Source organism: Mus pahari, chromosome 5, assembly GCF_900095145.1.
Source record: "Mus pahari chromosome 5, PAHARI_EIJ_v1.1, whole genome shotgun sequence".
In the NCBI taxonomy this organism is placed as follows: domain Eukaryota; kingdom Metazoa; phylum Chordata; class Mammalia; order Rodentia; family Muridae; genus Mus; species Mus pahari.
In genome coordinates, this window is record NC_034594.1 from 105,530,203 (window position 1) to 105,548,556 (window position 18,354).

At 50.0% G+C, this 18,354-nt stretch overlaps 1 protein-coding gene across 2 annotated transcripts in view; it reads right to left on the minus strand.

The window, feature by feature from the left end:
- Positions 1 to 6,260: 6,260 nt before the first annotated feature.
- Ikbke (inhibitor of nuclear factor kappa B kinase subunit epsilon) overlaps positions 6,261 to 18,354 on the minus strand; it is a 25,097-nt gene continuing 13,003 nt past the window's right edge. Inside the window, exons 13-21 of one of the 2 annotated variants that reach the window (XM_021198149.1) lie at positions 17,276 to 17,351; positions 17,040 to 17,155; positions 14,674 to 14,750; positions 11,611 to 11,650; positions 10,784 to 10,885; positions 9,509 to 9,605; positions 8,775 to 8,881; positions 8,548 to 8,619; positions 6,261 to 7,006 (exon numbers count right to left, since the gene is read on the minus strand). In XM_021198149.1, coding sequence (XP_021053808.1) covers positions 6,973 to 7,006; positions 8,548 to 8,619; positions 8,775 to 8,881; positions 9,509 to 9,605; positions 10,784 to 10,885; positions 11,611 to 11,650; positions 14,674 to 14,750; positions 17,040 to 17,155; positions 17,276 to 17,351 — 721 coding nt within the window. In that variant the 3' untranslated portion in view covers positions 6,261 to 6,972. The remainder of the gene's footprint in view (positions 7,007 to 8,547; positions 8,620 to 8,774; positions 8,882 to 9,508; positions 9,606 to 10,783; positions 10,886 to 11,610; positions 11,651 to 14,673; positions 14,751 to 17,039; positions 17,156 to 17,275; positions 17,352 to 18,354) is intronic. The other variant, XM_021198148.1, reaches the window with a different exon arrangement.

Sequence of the window (18,354 nt, forward strand, 5' to 3'; positions counted from 1 at the left end):
AGGGGAAGGAGTATGGCCGCTTCAGAGGAGGTCCCATAACATGTTATTTCCCCTGTTGGGTGAGTTATTCCAAGACTAGCCCCCAACCTCTCCCCCACCGCACCCCCTAGCAAGAAAGAAAAGGGAAAGACAGACATGGCCTGATTTTCCAAAGGGAAAGAAAGCTTTGCTTTTATCTGACTCTGAAGCATTTGAAACTGCTTAAAATCTCTGAAGGTTTTCGGAAGCTCTGGGGATATTGGTAGTCATACATAGGATTACTATGTCAGTCAGGATAAGTTATGTTGCAAATGCAGCCCCATATCTCAGTGCATCAGACAATACAGACCTCTTTCTCACTTATTCCCCATGTATACTCAGAGTCACTCTGGACTCCTGCAGATCCCAGACACCATATCGAATACCGCCAGTCACTGTGCCAGGAGGATTTGGAGAAATCCCTGCTGATCCTCACTGGCGCTTAAAAATCTTGGTGGCTTCCATTCACAGGTTACAGACCATCCTACACAGGGAGAGCCGGTAGCAAAACCTCACTGTGAGCTCAGAGCCGGAGAAGAGCCGGGGTGGGGTAGCTGGCCATCAGCACTGATAGCCTCTGCATACCTCAGGGACACAGAGCGGTTATTAATTTCTTAAGCCAGGTACTCCTCTAAGATCCACGGCCATCAAGCTTGCTTTCTAGTGGGAGAGGCACACAATAAGCCATAGGCCGGATGCCTGTACACCAGGACTTGAGTGGTTTTGAAAACAAATGCAGCATTTTTAGGAGACAGACGGTGAGGTGGTTTTGTACCAGATTCGCCCACTGGGTCTCAACCCTTCTAATGCTGAGACCCCCTCCTAACGCTGAGACCCCCTCCTAATGCTGAGACCCCCCTCCTAATGCTGAGGCCCCCTCCTAATGCTGAGACCCCCTCCTAATGCTGAGACCCCCTCCTAATGCTGAGACCCCCTCCTAATGCTGAGACCCCCTCCTAATGCTGAGACCCCTTTATACAGTTTTTCATGCAGTGGTGATCCCCAGACACAGAATTATCTTTGTTGCCATGTCATAGCTGTAATTTTGCTACTGTCATAGATCATAATGTAAACACCTACATTTTCCCGGTGGTCTGTGGGGGTTGCGACCCACAGGTTGAGAACCACTGGATTAGATACCCAGGATCTTTCCTAGATTCATCTAAACAGAGCTAAATGAAAAAAAAAAAAAAAAACCTGTGTCTGTGAGCAACAACGTTCCAAACTAAGGGAGCAGCAGACGCAACAGTCCCTAAGCGTTCCCCAAATCCATGAATACAAATGTGCCCAAACATTCTCACGCCCTACCGGCATGATGTCCGACCACCGGCTTATATTTTATAAGCTTTTGATTAGTATGATACATGAAGCACAGAAAATGGGTCTGAAGCCGTGGAAGGTAAGACTGTGTGATCCTTGTACAATAGTTGAGGGAGATGCGTAAGGCCTTCTTCTTCCTGTTTATACGTTACACAGAAGGCTCAGTCTCCACAAGAAGGGGGTCTCTCTTGTAACTTTCAGCGGCAGGTGTGTGTGTGTGTGTGTGTGTGTGTGTGTGTGTGTGTGTGACACCTTGCATTGCTAGAGAACAGTGGGTCTATGAGGGTCTCTGGTAAACTGTGAAATGGCTAGTGTTCCTACTTTATAGATTAGAAACCAGAGGCACAGGATCATGTGACAAGCACAGAGCTCCTAGCCTGGATTCCAGACCATTCAAACCTACATATTGGCCTTTGCACTGCCTGCTGGTGAATAAAACTGGTGTGAATACAGGTGCAGGGCGAAGAGTCAGAATCCTTATCCAGTGTTCTTCCCATCTGACATCACTCTACTTCCTTGGTCAGGTCCAGGTGTCAGGTCCTGCACCCCAGGGTCATCCCAGGGTCACCCATCACTCCATCTGTATCCCTACTGTCTCCACCATCCTAATGGGAGTAGCAGGTGACCTTTGATTTGCCCCCTCCCTTCGGTCTTGTTGTTCTTTCTGAGCCTCTTCTCTCTGCAGGGCAAATAGGAGGTGCTGCTGTCCCATAGAATCTCAGTTGTAGGCTCATAACCAACATCTGGCCCAAGGCATGTTTTTTAAGCCACGAACTGATTGATGCTCTCGGGATAACAGAAGGAAGGCACCCCGAGACCTTCAGGGTGAGGGGTAAAGAGGAGGGGACTTAGCAGCTTGAACAAATCCTTCAAGGCGCTGAGCACTGCTGTATCCAGATGCTACAGACGGGTCAGAGAGGAGGCCTGGACAAGCACCATTGCGCATTCTCAGGCATGACTTTAAAAAGGTATTTGCTTATTTTGTGTGTGAGCAGAGGTCTTTGTAGTGGTGCAGGGTAGGTTCTTCCCTTCCACCAATCTTGTCACCAAATGCTCGTGCTCCCCAGGGAGTTTTCTCTGCCCTTGACAGTACTTAGGGACAAAAGCGTGTGTGTGTGTGTGTGTGTGTGTGTGTGTGTGTGTGTGTGTGTGTGTGTGTATGTGTGTTCCTGAAAAGTGTTGTCATTAGGCTGGGGTAGAAGGTTCATGGTGACTCCTCCATCTGCCTATTGTCAGTTGTGCAGTCTTTCTTTCCACCCCAGGCCACAGCCAAGCTTGTGATGGGCTGGCTTGTGTGCACGCACACACTTTTTCCCCTGCCCTGGAAAAAGTCAGATATTCCAGACGTATTTGTCAGCAGCTTTTATCCTTCAGCCAAAGGGGAGACTGCAAGCCACAAGCACTTATATTCCAGGCTCTGGGGCCTGGTATGGTGGCAGCTAGCCTCAGCCTGGGGTTAGGGCAGATTAACAGGCGTGGAGGGGTGACATCATGGGCTGTCCCTACCCCACCTCAGCCCCACTCCGCCCACTGCTGCCACTTTTTCTATCTCTGATGCCCTCCTTTCTGCCCCCCTCAGTGTTTCTTCATCTCTTTCTCTCTGGCCACTCTCTTTGCTCTCCCTTTCTCACCCTCCTTGCCTCCCTTCTTCCTCTTCCCTTCCCCCTCCTTCCCTCTGGTGAGGGAGGTATGGAGAAACCAAGGCTCTAAAAGGTGGTTGCTCTGACTTGTCAGCCTAGGGACATCAAGTGCCTTCCGGTCACCCGGGCCCAAACCTTAACCTTTCCCACTAGGGTCGCCCACTGTGGTGGTTTGCGTGAGAATGGCTGCCAGAGGCTCCTATGTTTGTTGGGAAGGATTAGGAAGTGTGGCCTAGTTGGAGGAGGTGTATCGCTGGGGATGGGGTGGGCTTGGAGGTCTCAAAAGCCCATACCAGACCCAGTCTGTCTGTCTGTCTGTCTGTCTGTCTGTCTGTCTCTTCTTTTCTCTCTCTCTCCCTGTTCTTCTTAAGCTTGTCACTGTGCTCCTCACAATGATGATAACAGACTAACCCTCTGAAACTGTAAGTAAGTCCTCCAACTAAATGCTTTCCTTTAAGAGTTGCCTTGGTTATGGTGTCTCTATACAGCAATAGAACAACAACTAAGACACCCACTCAGGATCTTTCCTGCCTGGTGACATGGTGAGTTATAGTCTGATCTGGGCTATACAGATTCCATCTCAAAATAAACAAACAACAAAACCCTGAACTTTAAAATCAGGCAGGAAATTGTTGAAGCATGTAAGAAGGGCTTTCCAAGGATCAGTGCTGTAGAGATGGGCTGCACAAAAGCCAAAGGCAGAAACTGAAGCCAGGCCATTGAGGTCTATCCTGCCTCACTCAGGAGGGGCAGGGGGAGCTGCCCCAGTCCAGGGGCCATTCATGGGTCACCATAAACTCTGTCTCACCAAGGACTTACACCAGTAATGTAGATTCTTGGCTCACACCCCTCCCCTGCTACTTAGATTCAGATGCTGGGTGGGGCCCTGGAATTTTATTTCTAACCAGATATCAGTCTCCAAGAGTAAACTGTGGAGTCTACACAGCTCTACAGCACCAAGGTGTGGATGGAAGCTCCAGTCGCGTCCCTAGGCCCCAGCTGCCTGTTCTCTAGCCTGGGGAGCTTGGATGGCCCCCCACTCTCCCAGATAGGACCCTACCTTGAGCCGGTCTATTCAGAGGATGCCTAGATACATCTAAATGCAATGGGGCATCTTTCCAGATGTCTGCAAGAATCCAAACCCCTCACTCAACCAGAGACCTGCAGCGACTGCACCTCTGCTTCCCAGCACAGGGACCTCAGCGCCAGGGAGGTCTAACTTGAAGAAGGAGCACTGAGCCTACTGGGCACTTCAGAACTCTCTGGTCTATTTCTTCTGTGACTTTCCACCCTCCACACTGGCACTCAAGAATGGTATCTTTAAATACCAGTTGGACTTGACTTAAAACCAGTCTGGTTCCTTGAAACAAAGCCCACATCCCAGCCATGACCTTTGGGACTGGCTCCTCCCTTTCCAAACTTCCTACTTCTGCTTAGGAACGCAGAAATGCATGCCTGTGCTTCTGCCCAGTATGTTCCAAGCCTCTCACATGCGCATGAGATTCTGCTTTAGGGTCACCTGCTCCCGGGTGACATGCTCCCAGCCTGCTCTAGACATACTGCCCAGAAAGGAGGGTGACCCCTGCCACATCTGAGCTGTGCATTCCAATCACAACATCTACTGAGGGACAATGGAATTCTCTCATATGCTTGCTGTACTGGCTGGTTCTGTGTGTCAACTTGACACAGGCTGGAGTTATCACAGAGAAAGGAGCTTCAGTTAGGGAAATGCCTCCATGAGATCCAGCTGTGGGGCATTTCTCAATTAGTGATCAAGGGAGGAGGGCCCCTTGTGGGTGGTGCCATCCCTGGGCTGGTAGTCTTAGGTTCTATAAGAAAACAAGCTGAGCAAGCCAGGGGAAGCAAGCCAGTAAGTAACATCCCTCCATGGCCTCTGTATCAGCTCCTGCTTCCTGATCTCCTTTGGTGATGAATTGCAATTTGGAAGTGTAAGCTGAATAAATCCTTTCCTCCCCAGCTTGCTTCTTGGTCATAACGTTTGTGCAGGAATAGAAACCCTGACTAAGACACCTGCTTTCCTCAGGGCCAGTCCCTCAGTGACAGAGTGATCTTGTCACTCTGGTAGCTTCAATACCTGGCAGGAGCCTGGCATTCTCCTTCCTCGCCTGATGAACTGAATGGATTCTTTTCATTTTAATGAATTGATGCAGGGAAGGGGGGTGGGATTTAAAGCATTGTCCAACCCCCGAGGCTCTTATAGGTAACTCTGGTTGTGAGCCGTGACCACACAAACTCTTCTGAAATGAAACTAGAAATCACAATAGCAGCTCGGCCATCCTGGTCAACTGAAGCCTTTCAGAAGGGTCCTGGACGTGTGGGCATGCTCAGGAGACAAGGCTCAGTCTGGATTGTGTTATCTCCTGAGCATCCACATCTGACTCCATGGAATCCCCTGGCTCTTTCACTGCACTCCACCAAACATGTGGGTTCTGAGCTTCCAGGGAAAACCCGCTGTGGGACTTCCCTGTTGGGCCACTAATGAGCAAAAGCTGGCCTGAATTCATTCCCAGAGAGCAGGCTAGAAGTGGCTTGGTGATGGGGCAGGCCATCAGGATTGACCTTGAGTCCATGGGCTTAAGGCTCAGAGAGCATACATGAAGGACCAAGCCAGGCTCCCCCTCCCACCCCACCCCTTGGCTGCCTTTTCTGTAGACCTCCCCTTTAGGGCTCTTCCTTCTCCACTCCTGGCCCTGCTGGCTCCTTTAGGGAGAGCATCCTCTATGAATGGGGGACTTCAGTGAAGACACGGTAGACTGGGGCCAATCACCGTGCTTCCTGTTTACAGCCCTCTCCTATGGAAGCCACCTTACTGTATTGGCTAAAGACTAAAGAAGAAAGACTAAATTTGCAAGCAGTTGGTACAAGTTGGAGTGCCCTACCCAGGTGTCCCCTCTAGCTTCCAGGCTCAATAAAGGGAAGTTCTCCAGTGGTCCTCACACGTATTAGACGGAGCCCAGACTGTGAACAGTGGTAAGGGCTGGGGAGAGCAGCAGATGATTAGGTGATAGTTTGTTTGTTTTGTTTTTAAAGGCAAACTTTCTCCCAGAGATGCAGGTTCCTTATGTGTGGCCCCTAAATGACAGAGCAGGAAAATGGAGATCTTTTAGGGAGAGGCCATCTTCCCTAAAATCAGTACCCACTGGGGAAAAGGCAGGGACCAGGAAATGAGCTAACTGTTCCATTTCCCAAAGCTCCAGAGACGTCCCTCCCGGAACTTCGGGCCTTCCCACCCCTTCCCGGTCAGGTATCATAGCTGCAGGATAACAGAAAATGCGATGTATTTATTCCATGTCTGAAGGTACAGGCCTGCTCTCTCCTTAGGACTTTGGGTCCCAACATCTGTCCAGTTAGCATGGCTATGGTTGATACTGACCAGCTGTTTCTCAGAACCAAGGGTTCCTCGGAGAAAAGGCCAAGGGGAATCCTCAAAGTACCACAGTTGGCCTCAACTACCCACTTTCTCAAATGCAGGTACATCCAGGCCAAGCACAGAGGCGCCGTTTGTAGGTTGCCTGTGGCCAGGGATGGGGGACACTCGGGAAACAGCATAGGAAACAACGAAGGACAAGCCCTCTGATCCAGCACCCTAGAGAAGCAGGAGAAGCCACAGGAGAAGCCTGATGGTCCTGGGAAGTGCAGAGCGTCATAGGGCTGAGCCTTTTCTTCCAAGGACCCGCCCAAGTTCAGACCTCCAGGGCCTGGATGAGGAAGAACAGTCTTGGCGTCTTGATAAGGCAGTGGTAGCCGCACCATCTCTCCTGTGGACACTGCCCGGGATGGCCAGGAGTCCCTGTCCTAGCTGCTTCCCAAGAGGACAGACAGTCAAAGTAATGCTAGTTTGTTGGCCAATGGCCAAGAGGGAGGTAGGCTAGTGAGATGGAACCAGAACTTGCCCTGAATTTGGTCTCACGGTGCAGGGGTACAGTATGAATGATTCTATTGCTTCTGAGTGCCTTGTGAACCCCCAGGGGGCTCAGGCATCTGGTGCTGATGGAACTCTATGTAACCTGTAAGGGGAAGCACAGGTTTTAGCTTGGCACACCCATTGAAGAAGCCTGCAGATGGTGCCCAAGGCCATCAGTGTTCAGGAGCACCCAGCCGTCAGGTCCTCAGCTCTCCTCCTGTAGCGTCCTTGTCCCCAGACACTACCTCCTGCGTTTCATTTCTGCATGTCAGAATCCCCTGGGAATCTTAAAAGACTCCTAGCCCAGGCCTCCCTCAGGGTCTCTGGAGCAGTCCCCCCCCAGACCCCCTATACTTTTAGAAGCACCATTGTTCCAATGTGAAGACACTCCGGGAGGCCAGAAAGGGGTTCAGATTGGTTCACTGGGCTCATTGGCTGCAGATCTGAATGAGGAAGTGCAAATTCACCGAAACCAAGTTCTGAGATATTTGTAGACTATAAGTCACAGCAAGAAAGATTTATGTTGGCACTAATGATTAGAACTTCCTGCTCAAGAGGACGGAAGCTGTGGAGGAGACAGATTCTCCTCAGCTGGAATGGAACTGGGAGTGGATGCCTCCCCACCTCAGGAACCCTCGAAAACTGAGGGACAGGCCACAGGATCTGCTCCCGCTTGCTCTACCTCCTGAGTCCAATTCTAGTGTCTCACAGTAGCGTGGTGTGGTGGTCTGAATGAGAAGCAGCCGGAGATGCATCTGTTTAAGGGCTTGGTCCCCAGCGGGTGGAACTATTTGAGAGGGATTAGGGAGTATGGCTTTGTTGGACGAGGTGTCCCAGTCTGGGTGGGCTCTGAGGTTTCAAAACCCCATGTCAAGCTGGACACGGTGGTGCATGTCTTTAATCCCAACACCCAGGAGGCAGAGGAAGGCAGATCTCTGTGAGTTTGAAGCCAGCCTAGTCTACATAGTGAGTTCCAGGACAGCCAAGGCTACATAGAAACCCTGTCTCTAACAAATTGCTTTATACAGTGGGACTGCTACAGAGCAGACCTCCTGGGTTATTCGGGCAGTTCACAATCTCTGGTGTGTATGTCCATGCCCACATTTGCTTTTGTGACTTTTGGAATCCCAAAGCTTGAGCACTGCGGCTGGTCCCCACCCACAGGAGGGGGTGCTATCTGGAGATGTACCAGCCTGGGCACTCTGAGCAGGTGGGAAGGATGGAGCCCATTCGGCAGGAGATAGAACTTGGGCAAAAATGTCAGTTTGTCTGTGTCATGGTTTCAGGGGGAGACATAGTGGCGTTCACTCCAAGGACACCTTGGAGGATCCCAGAGACAGTGTGAGAAAGTCTTAGGCATATTGCCCACATTCAGTGCACATCTCCACCCTGATACAAATCCACCTGCCTCCAAACCCTACTCTGAGGTACTGAGGCTAGCTAGCTTCAAACCCTATGAGTTAAATCTACAGCTCCTCAAGATGGTTCCCTGTTTGTGGATGAAGCCTTACACTCCAGTGTGGTTGCTTAGAGAATCAGCAGGTCCCATGGATCCTGCACGGGGCACCCAGGGACTCTGTGCCCTGAGCCCACGGCTGGGCAGCAGGGAGAACACAGCTTTCTCCAGACACAGTAGATGCTTACCGTTCGATGAGTCGGTTGTTGTCCTGGAGATCAAAGGCCAATAGCTTCATATCATTACAAAGCTCCTGCATGCTGTCCAAGGCACAAGAAAGGGATGGCTGAGGTCCCAGGTCACTTGGTCCAGAGCCCACCTGCAGAGGTAGAGTAGCCTCTTTGGCCTGGCATGGGATGAAGCAATGAGGTTTTAACCTCAGCCTCCCCCTCCCCTCCAACTCTCCAGGACTTACTGGAAGACCAGGCCATTCAGATCAGGGCCGGGATGGGGAGCCATAGGTTGTGGTGATACCTCAGCTCCCTGTTTGGAAGCTCTGTCCAGAAGGAGCTGATCAAAGATCTGAAGGGAAGGCATGGGTTAGTCAGGAAGGACCTGCCAGCTTTCGTGTGGCTGGTTAGGGGACATGCTCGCTGAAGGAGGGTAACTATCTCCCTAGAGCTCCCAGAACTACCCCGTCTTTCAGCATCCCATTCCTTCCCATCCTGGGAGTCCCCACTGCTCTATCTGCTTTCCTTCATCTGTACTGAGAATGATTCAGCCTGACAAGTTCCCCTTTGGGTCTAACCTAAACCTCTCGTGAGCCTCAGTTGGGCTAGATGCCATTCCTGGCCAGTCTCAGAGGCTGACCACCCCACTTGCTGGAAGCCACGTGTAGCCATCTTCTGGAGGCTCCCCCTCTGTACTCCCTGCAGCCATCTAGACAGCTGCCTTGGCTGAGAGTGAATCAGAAAACCAAGGAGAGATCACACAGCCTCAGGAGGAGCCTTGAGATCTCCAAGGCTGCATAGAACCCGAGAAAGAGGCCCTGGCGTATAGTGACCCTCAGCCTGAGATCACTAGGTATATTCCTATCTCAAGGCACATTTGTGAGTCAGAGACCTCCAGTCCTCATGGGTATCCACTGGCAGGAAGTGATCCAGATGCCCCTCCCCTTGGCAACCCCTAGAACTCCGAAAGGACCCACACCTTGCTCAGACTCTCCTGGGCTCCCCGGGCTTCTGAGTTACAGGTGGCCACAGAGTGGCCAATGAGATGCAGGTGGTTCTGGGCCTTCTGCACCTGCCTTGAGTAGAGAATGAGATTAGAGCAGGACACTGGGAGTCCTAAGCACTGAGCTCCCTCTAGGACTGTCCTTCTGGGAGTTACCCATCTCTCTCCCTCTTCCCATGCTGAGGGAACTGAGAGAACCCCAGCTGAGCCAGGGCAGGGATCAGTAACACCGCCCATGTGAATGTAGCTGGGTCACTCATGTGGTTACTGGCAAACACAGAGCCCGGCAAGGCTTGGGAGAGAGACAACATTTCAGGCTAGTGCATTTCTGTGAGCAATGACAGGCCACACTAGAGCATTTATGTGGGGAGTGTCCGTGCCTCCGTTTCCATAACAGAGTAAGGGCAAGACTTGAGAATTCTAATTTCTAATCAGAGAGCACACAAGGAGGGGCATTTCCCCATTGCACAGAGGAAATCAAGTCCCAGGTCCATTAAACCAACAGTGAGCTCTCAACTCTGAATACACATTGGGATTATGAGGGATAGCTTTTAAACTACTGATCTGAGATCTAAGATCTGCCTAGGCTCATCAAATCAGAGTGTTGGTGGTTGCCAGGCATTGCATTCTAGTGTGTGTGTGTGTGTGTGTGTGTGTGTACGAACTGAGCCCATGATAAGCCCGCAGGACACACAGCATATGGGGAAACCGACCTTCCTTCTCGGGGGCCCAAGAAAAGTACACTAGGGGATCATGGGTCTGTTAGAAAAAGGAGTCCCAAATTTGGGACTAGTTTGAGGAATGGAGTGTTAGTGAGGACTGCCTGGCCTGCTTCCCTGCCCCCTGTTTCTCCTCCCCAGGGGAGCTGGTGTCCTCCCTAGAGAGAAGAGACCTATTACAATAGATAGCATGGCAGGTGAAATCCAGATTTTTTTAGGGGCATCCTCGCCCATGTTCTAGCCCCCAGTCTGCTAGCTATTAGCTCTGTGGCATTAAGGAGAGACTAGTACTTTGAGCCTGGGTCCTCTCATCTGAAAAGGGAGATGTTAGCACTGGTTGGATGGTAACACTGGGGCACTGAATAAGTACATTTGTAGAAGTCACCCAGCATTCCGACCGGCCAACATTTCTACACTTCTCACTAAGTCCTCTCTTACTGAGCTGTCCGCAGAGCCCATGCTCTGCAGTCTGGAAGGGCTGGGCCAGACCAGGCTCCTTGAGTTCAGAGAGAGGAAGGGCCAGGCTGCTTACCTCATCCGCTTGCCGTGTGCGACCAGCGACACCTGATATGTCTGCACACACTCCTCCTGGAACTCCTGCAGCAGCCTCTTGGCTAGATGACTGAAATTTACCCTGGGAGGACAGAGGCCCCATGGACCGGGGTGAGCAGCCAAGGCCACCTGCAGGCAGACTTAGCCCATCCACCGCCCCTCTGCCCGAAGCAGGGGCGGATCTCAGGGAAGAGAGGGTGACCAGACACTCGGGTCCTAAAGCCCAGAGGCTAGAAAAAGCCACGTGTACCAATAAGGAGACAGGGGAGGCCAATGCAATGGTCAATGAACGCACTCACTCTCAACTTGATCCCTGGGAGAAAACAAGGACTCGGAGCTCCGGGGAGCATCTGTACAGGTGTGTGCACATGTGTGCCTGTGTATGCGTGCAGGAGTTAGAGGTGCTATAGCTCTGGGAGGAAAAAAAAATCTCCAAATAGCCACCAGACCAGGGAGACCTCATGGAAGATGTGAGTGTCCAAGAAACAGTATCTATGAGATGCTAGGCAGGCCCACACCAAGGTCAAAAGCAGGGAGGGGGAAGGAGCCAATCAGTGAGAATAATTAGAGAGAAAAATCCCACAAACTTGTTCATGCTGGGAGTAAAGCCAGTTACTTCAAGGTTGATTGTGAGAAACCTCTGACTCAGCTGTGACCCTATATAACAAGGCTCGGATAGTTACACCCTTCGCCCAGCCATGGTCAAGGGTAAGCGCTTCACTATTTCCCACCTAGAATAAAGACTCACTCCATCCCGATGAGCTCCGCCCTCCTGCCCACCTGCCTGCTGGGAAGGGGGCCACTCACTTATCCAGCTTGTGGATCTGCTCCTCATTGTAGCTGAGCCCTGAAGGAAACAGATGGGGATGGCGTCACCACTCAACTAGTCCGGGAACCAAGTTAAAAAAGATGAACACAGCCTAGGGTGGGGACCATTTTATGGGATCTCAGGCCTAGGGGAGCCCGCGGGGATGAGGAAATGGAACATCAAGTAACTATGACAACATTGCTGTTGTGGACAAAAGACTGAATATGATTTTGGTAAAAAGGAGCTGAGGAGAAATGCTATGGGGCTCCAGAGCGAAGTGAACCTGCTGGGTGGGCGGGTGTGTGTACAGGAGATGTTGCAGGTGGTAACTCTGGGTGAGACAGTCCTCAAGGATGTTAGCGAAGCTTTGGCCCTGCATCCTCCACCCTCCCCAGCTGGCAGCTGGTTGACTCCATCCCTGGAGTCTCTCACAGGTAGGCCACCACCTTCTAACTGTCCCTCTTTGCCCAGCAGCTCTTTTCAGAAGGAACGACTTTGGGTAGAAGTGCTCTTGCCTAGATCGAGGCTACTGCCAAAGACCATAATGCTCTTGCAATGAGGAGAGACTGCCCCCTGCTGGGCTTTGAAGGAATCGGTCGCAGTCTCTCCAAGGTTAAGAGGTCCAACTTCTCAATTCCTTTGGGGATGACTGCCCTTTCACAGGGGTTGCCTAAGACCATTGGAAAACACAGATATTCACATAAAATTACATCTATGAAGTGGTAACAAAAATAATCGTGTGGTCTGGGGTCGCCACAACCTGAGAGACGGTATTAAAGGGTTGTAGCATTAGGAAGGTTGAGAGCCTCCATTAAGAGGATTCTGGTTTGTACTTTCCAATCCCATCCCCCCAGGAGCGGGGTCCTCTTCCTGGGCCTGTGAACAAGCGAGTTGGCTTGGGTAATGGTTGTGTGCACACATGGATGCCTATTGGGATCACAGGGGAGTGCCCCGGAGCCTGAGGAGCAGCCTTCCAGAATGGCAGCATGCAACACTCCAGGTGCTGTGGCTGTTCACATTTTAATAAAATACTCTGAAAGTGCAGTACGTACAGACACTCTTGAGGCTACGGAATGGGATAGTTAAAGGAATCTGGACGAAGAGTGATTGCACTAACTAGCTGTTCTGTGCCTCAGTCTCCTAAACTATAAGATGAGGAAAATTGTGACACGGAGAGGAGTGTTGTTGATGTTCATTTTTGAGACAGGGTCTCTCTACATAGCCCTGGCTGGCCTTGAACTCACTATGTAGACCAGGCTGGCCTCAAAGTCACAGATATCCTTTGATAACAAGGTGGATACCTGTCTCTGCCTTCTGAATGCTGGGATCAAAGGTGAGTGCCACCACACGCGGCAGTGCATAGAGTTTTTATGAGCACTAAATAACTCAAACACTTATGGAGTCCTATTTAGGTTGGTGCCCTACATCAAGGTGAGGCTTTAACGCTTAGGTGGCTGGACTATGGCCTTCCAGACGTGGAGGTAAACCGAAGTTCCTCGCACTCCTAAGCCACAGCGGTGGCCAGCTGGGCACAAGACCTTGGTTGAGTCCCATGTCCTGCTGCTTCCAAGGACGGGAGGGCTTGTCTTTCCCAGGCCAGGCTCCCAGGGAAGATGAAGGCCCCAAAGGAAAGAGATAACATGTTCTGAAGATCTCCATGTCCTCATTAATGACCACAGGACACTGGTGGCCATGGAGACCTGACATGCGGCCATGGTGACTCAAGACTTGGATTTTTAATTGAATGTACTCAATTAATGTAGAATTAAAAACTGAAGCAAGTAAAATTTTTTTCGCTAAATACAGCTTTTTAATTGTGTTAAGACGTATCACATTTACTGAACATTTATCTTCTAGACAGAGATATAAAGTATATAAACTACACGTGGGATTTTGAAAACAGCATGAAAAGGAGCACAGAATATCTCTGTAGTGGTTTTGTTTATATTAAGTATATGTCAAAATTACATTAGGATCTTTTGAATTGAATAACATTTATTAAATTACTTTTGCCTGTTTTTTTTCTCTTTTTAATTTGGCCGTGAGAAAGCTTAAATTGCACATATGGCTAGATACTGTGTTTCTCCTGACAGTGCTTTATAGATTATCCTGGGGCCAGAAGATCATTAGGCAATGAGGCAGATATGGAAATGTTTGGAGCATAGGGTGGAACAGGGAGTGAGCTCTAATATGTCAGCTCCCTAGCAAACTGGAGCTTTTATTCCCAGGCTTCTCCAACTCTGTCCCCACCCTTTCCCAGGTTCAGTTCTTACCCTGTCTACTCCACCCTCATCCAACTCAGACAAGCTGGTTTCCAGTCCTAGGCCTGTGAAGGGTTGCCCTTGCCTGGAAGGTCTTTGTGGCCTTAGCAATAACATAAGAGGTCTCCTTATCCAGGAACTCTAATGGGGGTTTCTTCTGATCATCATTCCCAGATAAGCCGGCTCTTTTGGTGGTCCCCAGACCTAGAGGGGCTGGGGAGATGGCTCAGTAAATGCAGTGTTACTGCACTGTGTGGAAGCTAGAGCTCGCCCATGGAATGCTGGGTAGACATTGTGGCCACCCAGTGAGCCCAGGGCTAGGGAGGTAAAGACAGGCGATCCCGAAAGCAAGCTGGCTAGGCTACATTAGTCAGATTGGTGGACTCTGGGTTCAAGTACGAAGACTCTGCCTCGAAATATACAGTGCAGAGCAACTGAAGAAGCAGCCAGGCATCAGTCTGTGGCCTCCACAACATGTAAACACACATGCATTCATGCACACACAAAACACACACACACACACACACACACCCCAAAACCAAACCAAATGAAACTAAAGGGCTTCTTTTCAGGCCCCTTTCCACATCACTCCAGCTCACTGTAGCCTGTATCCAAGTCTCCTGAGCTTCTACCATGACAGTACACGTGGGTACAATGTCTCTCCGTGGCCTGCAGGCAGTGTGCAGGCAGGGACTCTCCTGCCTTAGACCAGCAGAACCGTGGCTCCCCCCAGCAAAGCCGAGGAGATGGGAGGGAAAAGAGTGGGAGGGTTCCTAGCTGTTGGCTCTCTCCAAAGCTCACCTGGCCTCATCCTGGATTTCTTGAACTGTTTGTAGATGAAGTGCATCTTGTCCAAACAACACCGAATCTTCTGGATACTGTGGGCAGAAAGCAGGAAGACTCAGACACCACAGCGGCCAGAGAGTAAGCTGGCATGGGATCTGGGAGTAGGGAAACTGGCTCGTCTCTAAACTTATTTAGATAATGTAGATCAAGCCTTCCATCTCTAGTCTCAATCTCACCTTCCCTTCTTCCCCTCTCCCTCAGCAGGTGAGTCAGAGGGTCGGGACTGGGTAAAAGAGCCCATATTCATAATAGACCTGATGCCTGCTCCATAGAAAGACCCAGCAACCCTACCTAAAACAGTGAGGCAGGGCGAGGTGAGATGAAAGATGGCCTCTCGAGGGCCTTGTCAGCCTAGGGTTTAAAGTTGTTGTTGCTTCTTCATCTTGTTTTTCACACTGGACACAACTGCGTCCCTTAGGGCACTGGGGTGTCCTTCTTCCCTTGGGGCTCTGGGTTACCCTTCCTCACCCTCAGAACTGTTTGGCCCCACTCCATCCCAGAGATTTCTAGGTAACCTCAGGTGTTTCTGGGTTTGGGCTAAGTGCAAGCTTGTTCCCAGGGGCTCAGCCAGCCCCTCTGCTGTCCTATTGAGAGGTTGCCACGAGGACGGGATTGGCTGAGATGAGTCTAGAGCCACGGTTTCACGTGTGTGAACTCAGAATTGCCTTGTGAGTCCAGAAAGGCACCTCAGTGCACACAGAGGGTTTGTGGAGCACACTAGCAGAGTTGGGGAGGGGCGGCCAACCCAACACGCTCAGACTCTGCCAGAAGAGTGTGATGTGTATGGTAGGTGTGGTGTGCACACCATTCATCTCAAGCAGCCGTGAAGCCTCTCAAAGTCTACATGACAAGTTCTAGGCCAGCCACGGTTACATAGTGAGGTCTTGTAAAAAATAAAAATAAATAAAAAAATTATAAAAGTTTAAATATAAAAAATAAAGATTAAAAATAAATAAATAAATAGAAATAAAAAATTTGCTATAGATGAGACAGAGCACACAAGACTGTATTCATCTTAGATGAGGTTCTGTGAAGTGTTTGAATTAAGAATTGAGGGCATGGGACACTAGATCTGTTGAGCCCTCAGTGGCTCAAGGGTGTCGGTGGCTCTGCATTTGATGGAGTGTGGGAGACATTTTTAGGTCTGTGAATGACAGTAACAAGGGTCTTCAGAAGCTATAAGCCAGGAGCCGGAGAGATGGCTCCGTGGTTTAGAGTACTTGTTCTTGTAGGGGACTCAGTTTCAATTCCCAGCACCCAAATGGTGGTTTACTCGCATGGGTTCAGTTCCATGTGATCTGATGCCCTCCTCTGTCCTCTGGTGGCACTGCATGTATGTGGCCAACAGAAGCAAATACATGGGAAACACTCATATACATAAAATAATAAAATAAAATAAATGTGTTTCTTTGTGTTTTGAGACAGGGTTTCTCTGGGTGGCCCTGGATGTCCTGAAACTCACTCTGTAGACCAGGCTGGCCTTGAACTCACAGAGATATGCTTGCCTCTCCTTCCTCATGGGCTGAGATTAAAAGCATGTAATACCACATCCATTTTTTTTCAGAGATTTTAAACCTATATGGCTGGCCTATCTATCTATCTATCTATCTATCTATCTATCTATCTATCTATCTATCTATCTATCTATCAATCTCTCTACATTTATCTATCCATTATCTATATCTATATCTATATCTATATCTATATCTATATCTATATCTATATCTATCTGTCCATCTGTCCATCCATACATCTATCTATCATGTGGTACTGGGAATTAAACCTGGAGCCTAGCACATGCTAGGCAAGGGCTCTACCCCTGTGATACAGCCTAGGCAAAATAAGATAAAATTAAAAGCGCTGTTTGCTGTAAACTCTTGGGGTGGGGGTGGATCGAACCTGAAGCCCACCCATCGAGTACTGATTGTGACTCAGAGAAAGTGAACTTCTCAGGATGAGCCTTCTCCGTCTGCTAACCAGCAGCGCTGGTGTTTGTCAGACTCAGTGAGATGATCTAAGTGCGAGGACCTCTTTACAGACACACCCAGAGGAAAGGAGCCGGATTTCCCTGCAGAGCTACAGCGTCTGCTGGGACTCCCTCCCTGTGAGTCCAGCCCCCAGTTAGGGCAGGACCCAGGTCCTCATCCTAGAACTGGTCTCAGGAGACTGCCTGGCTCTTCCCCGGACTCCCCTCCCACACCCTAGCCCCCTGTCCCTGAAGAGAGCGATCAGACTGACTCAGAGAAAGATGCTGAGCCCCCCCACACACCATGACCCATCCCCCACAGCAGCATCACACAGACAATGGGAATCTCACAGACCTTCTGTTATCCTCATGAATCTGATCCCGGTTCTTCAAAAGCTCTTCACTCAGACAGCTCAGGCTCCTTTGGGTTTCTGTGACATTGTGGGAACATTTAGACAGGACCTCTGAGAGCTGTGGGGCCAAAAGAGAGACTCCTGTAGGGTCCTTGACTCAAGGCTAGGCTGTGCAGTCCGCAGGCCCACTCTCCCTACCCCTGGTTCCTGTAAAGCTCTGCCCTCCTGCTTCACTCACAGTCTGCAGCCTGGATCTCAGCTCTGTGGCTTCCTTTAGTTCCTGGACGTCAGGCATCCCCACTCCACTGCTGAACCTGGGGAGGGGGAGTAAGGATAAGGCTATGTGTGGGGGCTCAGGAGGCAGATGAAGAGGTAGAGGATTCTGTACCCACGCACAGCTTCTTTGTGACAGTCTTGTTGGCTTTCTGAGGGTTTGAGACAGAAGAACCAACTCGACATGGGCCTGACACACCAAGGTCATGATATTGTTGAGCATTGTAAAGAATAAAAGTTGAAGTAGGTTGAAACACAGGAATTCACGAAAATATACAAGCCTACACTGCAAGGTAGCTATTAGAAAATGCCTTGCTCAAAAGTTCTAGAACTAAGCAGAATGAAGTTCTTCTCAGTAGAAACTATATTTCCTGGCAACCAGTAGCCCACTGATGGGAGGGTACCAGTCCATCATAGTCCAGGACTTGAACTGTGAACATCCCACTGCCCTGTGAAATGATTGACAACTCGACCAAGAATGACTGAAAGGCATAGATCTTTGAGGTGTCAAGGCGACACTACCCTGGTTCTTTTGCAGGAAAAATACACAGTACAGAAATCACATGACCACTGCCTGTGGTGTGTACCCAGGAAGGACTCAGCATGGTTGATGGTGTGTTCTAACACAAGATGTTTAACTGGAATCCAACAGTCCGAGGAACCCCTAACTTACAAAAGACGCTGCTGGGGAAGAAGAAGCCAAGTGACAACAGAAAGTTCTATGAACCTGAGGGTGGGGCAGTGGATTGGGAGCTTCCCTAAGGCAGAGGAATGAAAGCAAGGGGTGTGTGGGGTGAGGGCGGGGAGGGGGGAGAACTTAATAAACTCTCAGGACAGAACTACCACACACAAAATGCAGTCTTGGACTGGTTTCCAGTTTGGACAAAACAAGCTACAAAAAGGAATTATAGGACAATTATGACAGAAAGTTTCTAACCATGGTACAGAGGAGATGGGAACGTACTGAGGGAAGAGAGCTCACTCACTGAGGAAAGCAGGTTATAAAATGCTAAGGGACAGAATGCGGGTGACAGTTTACACACG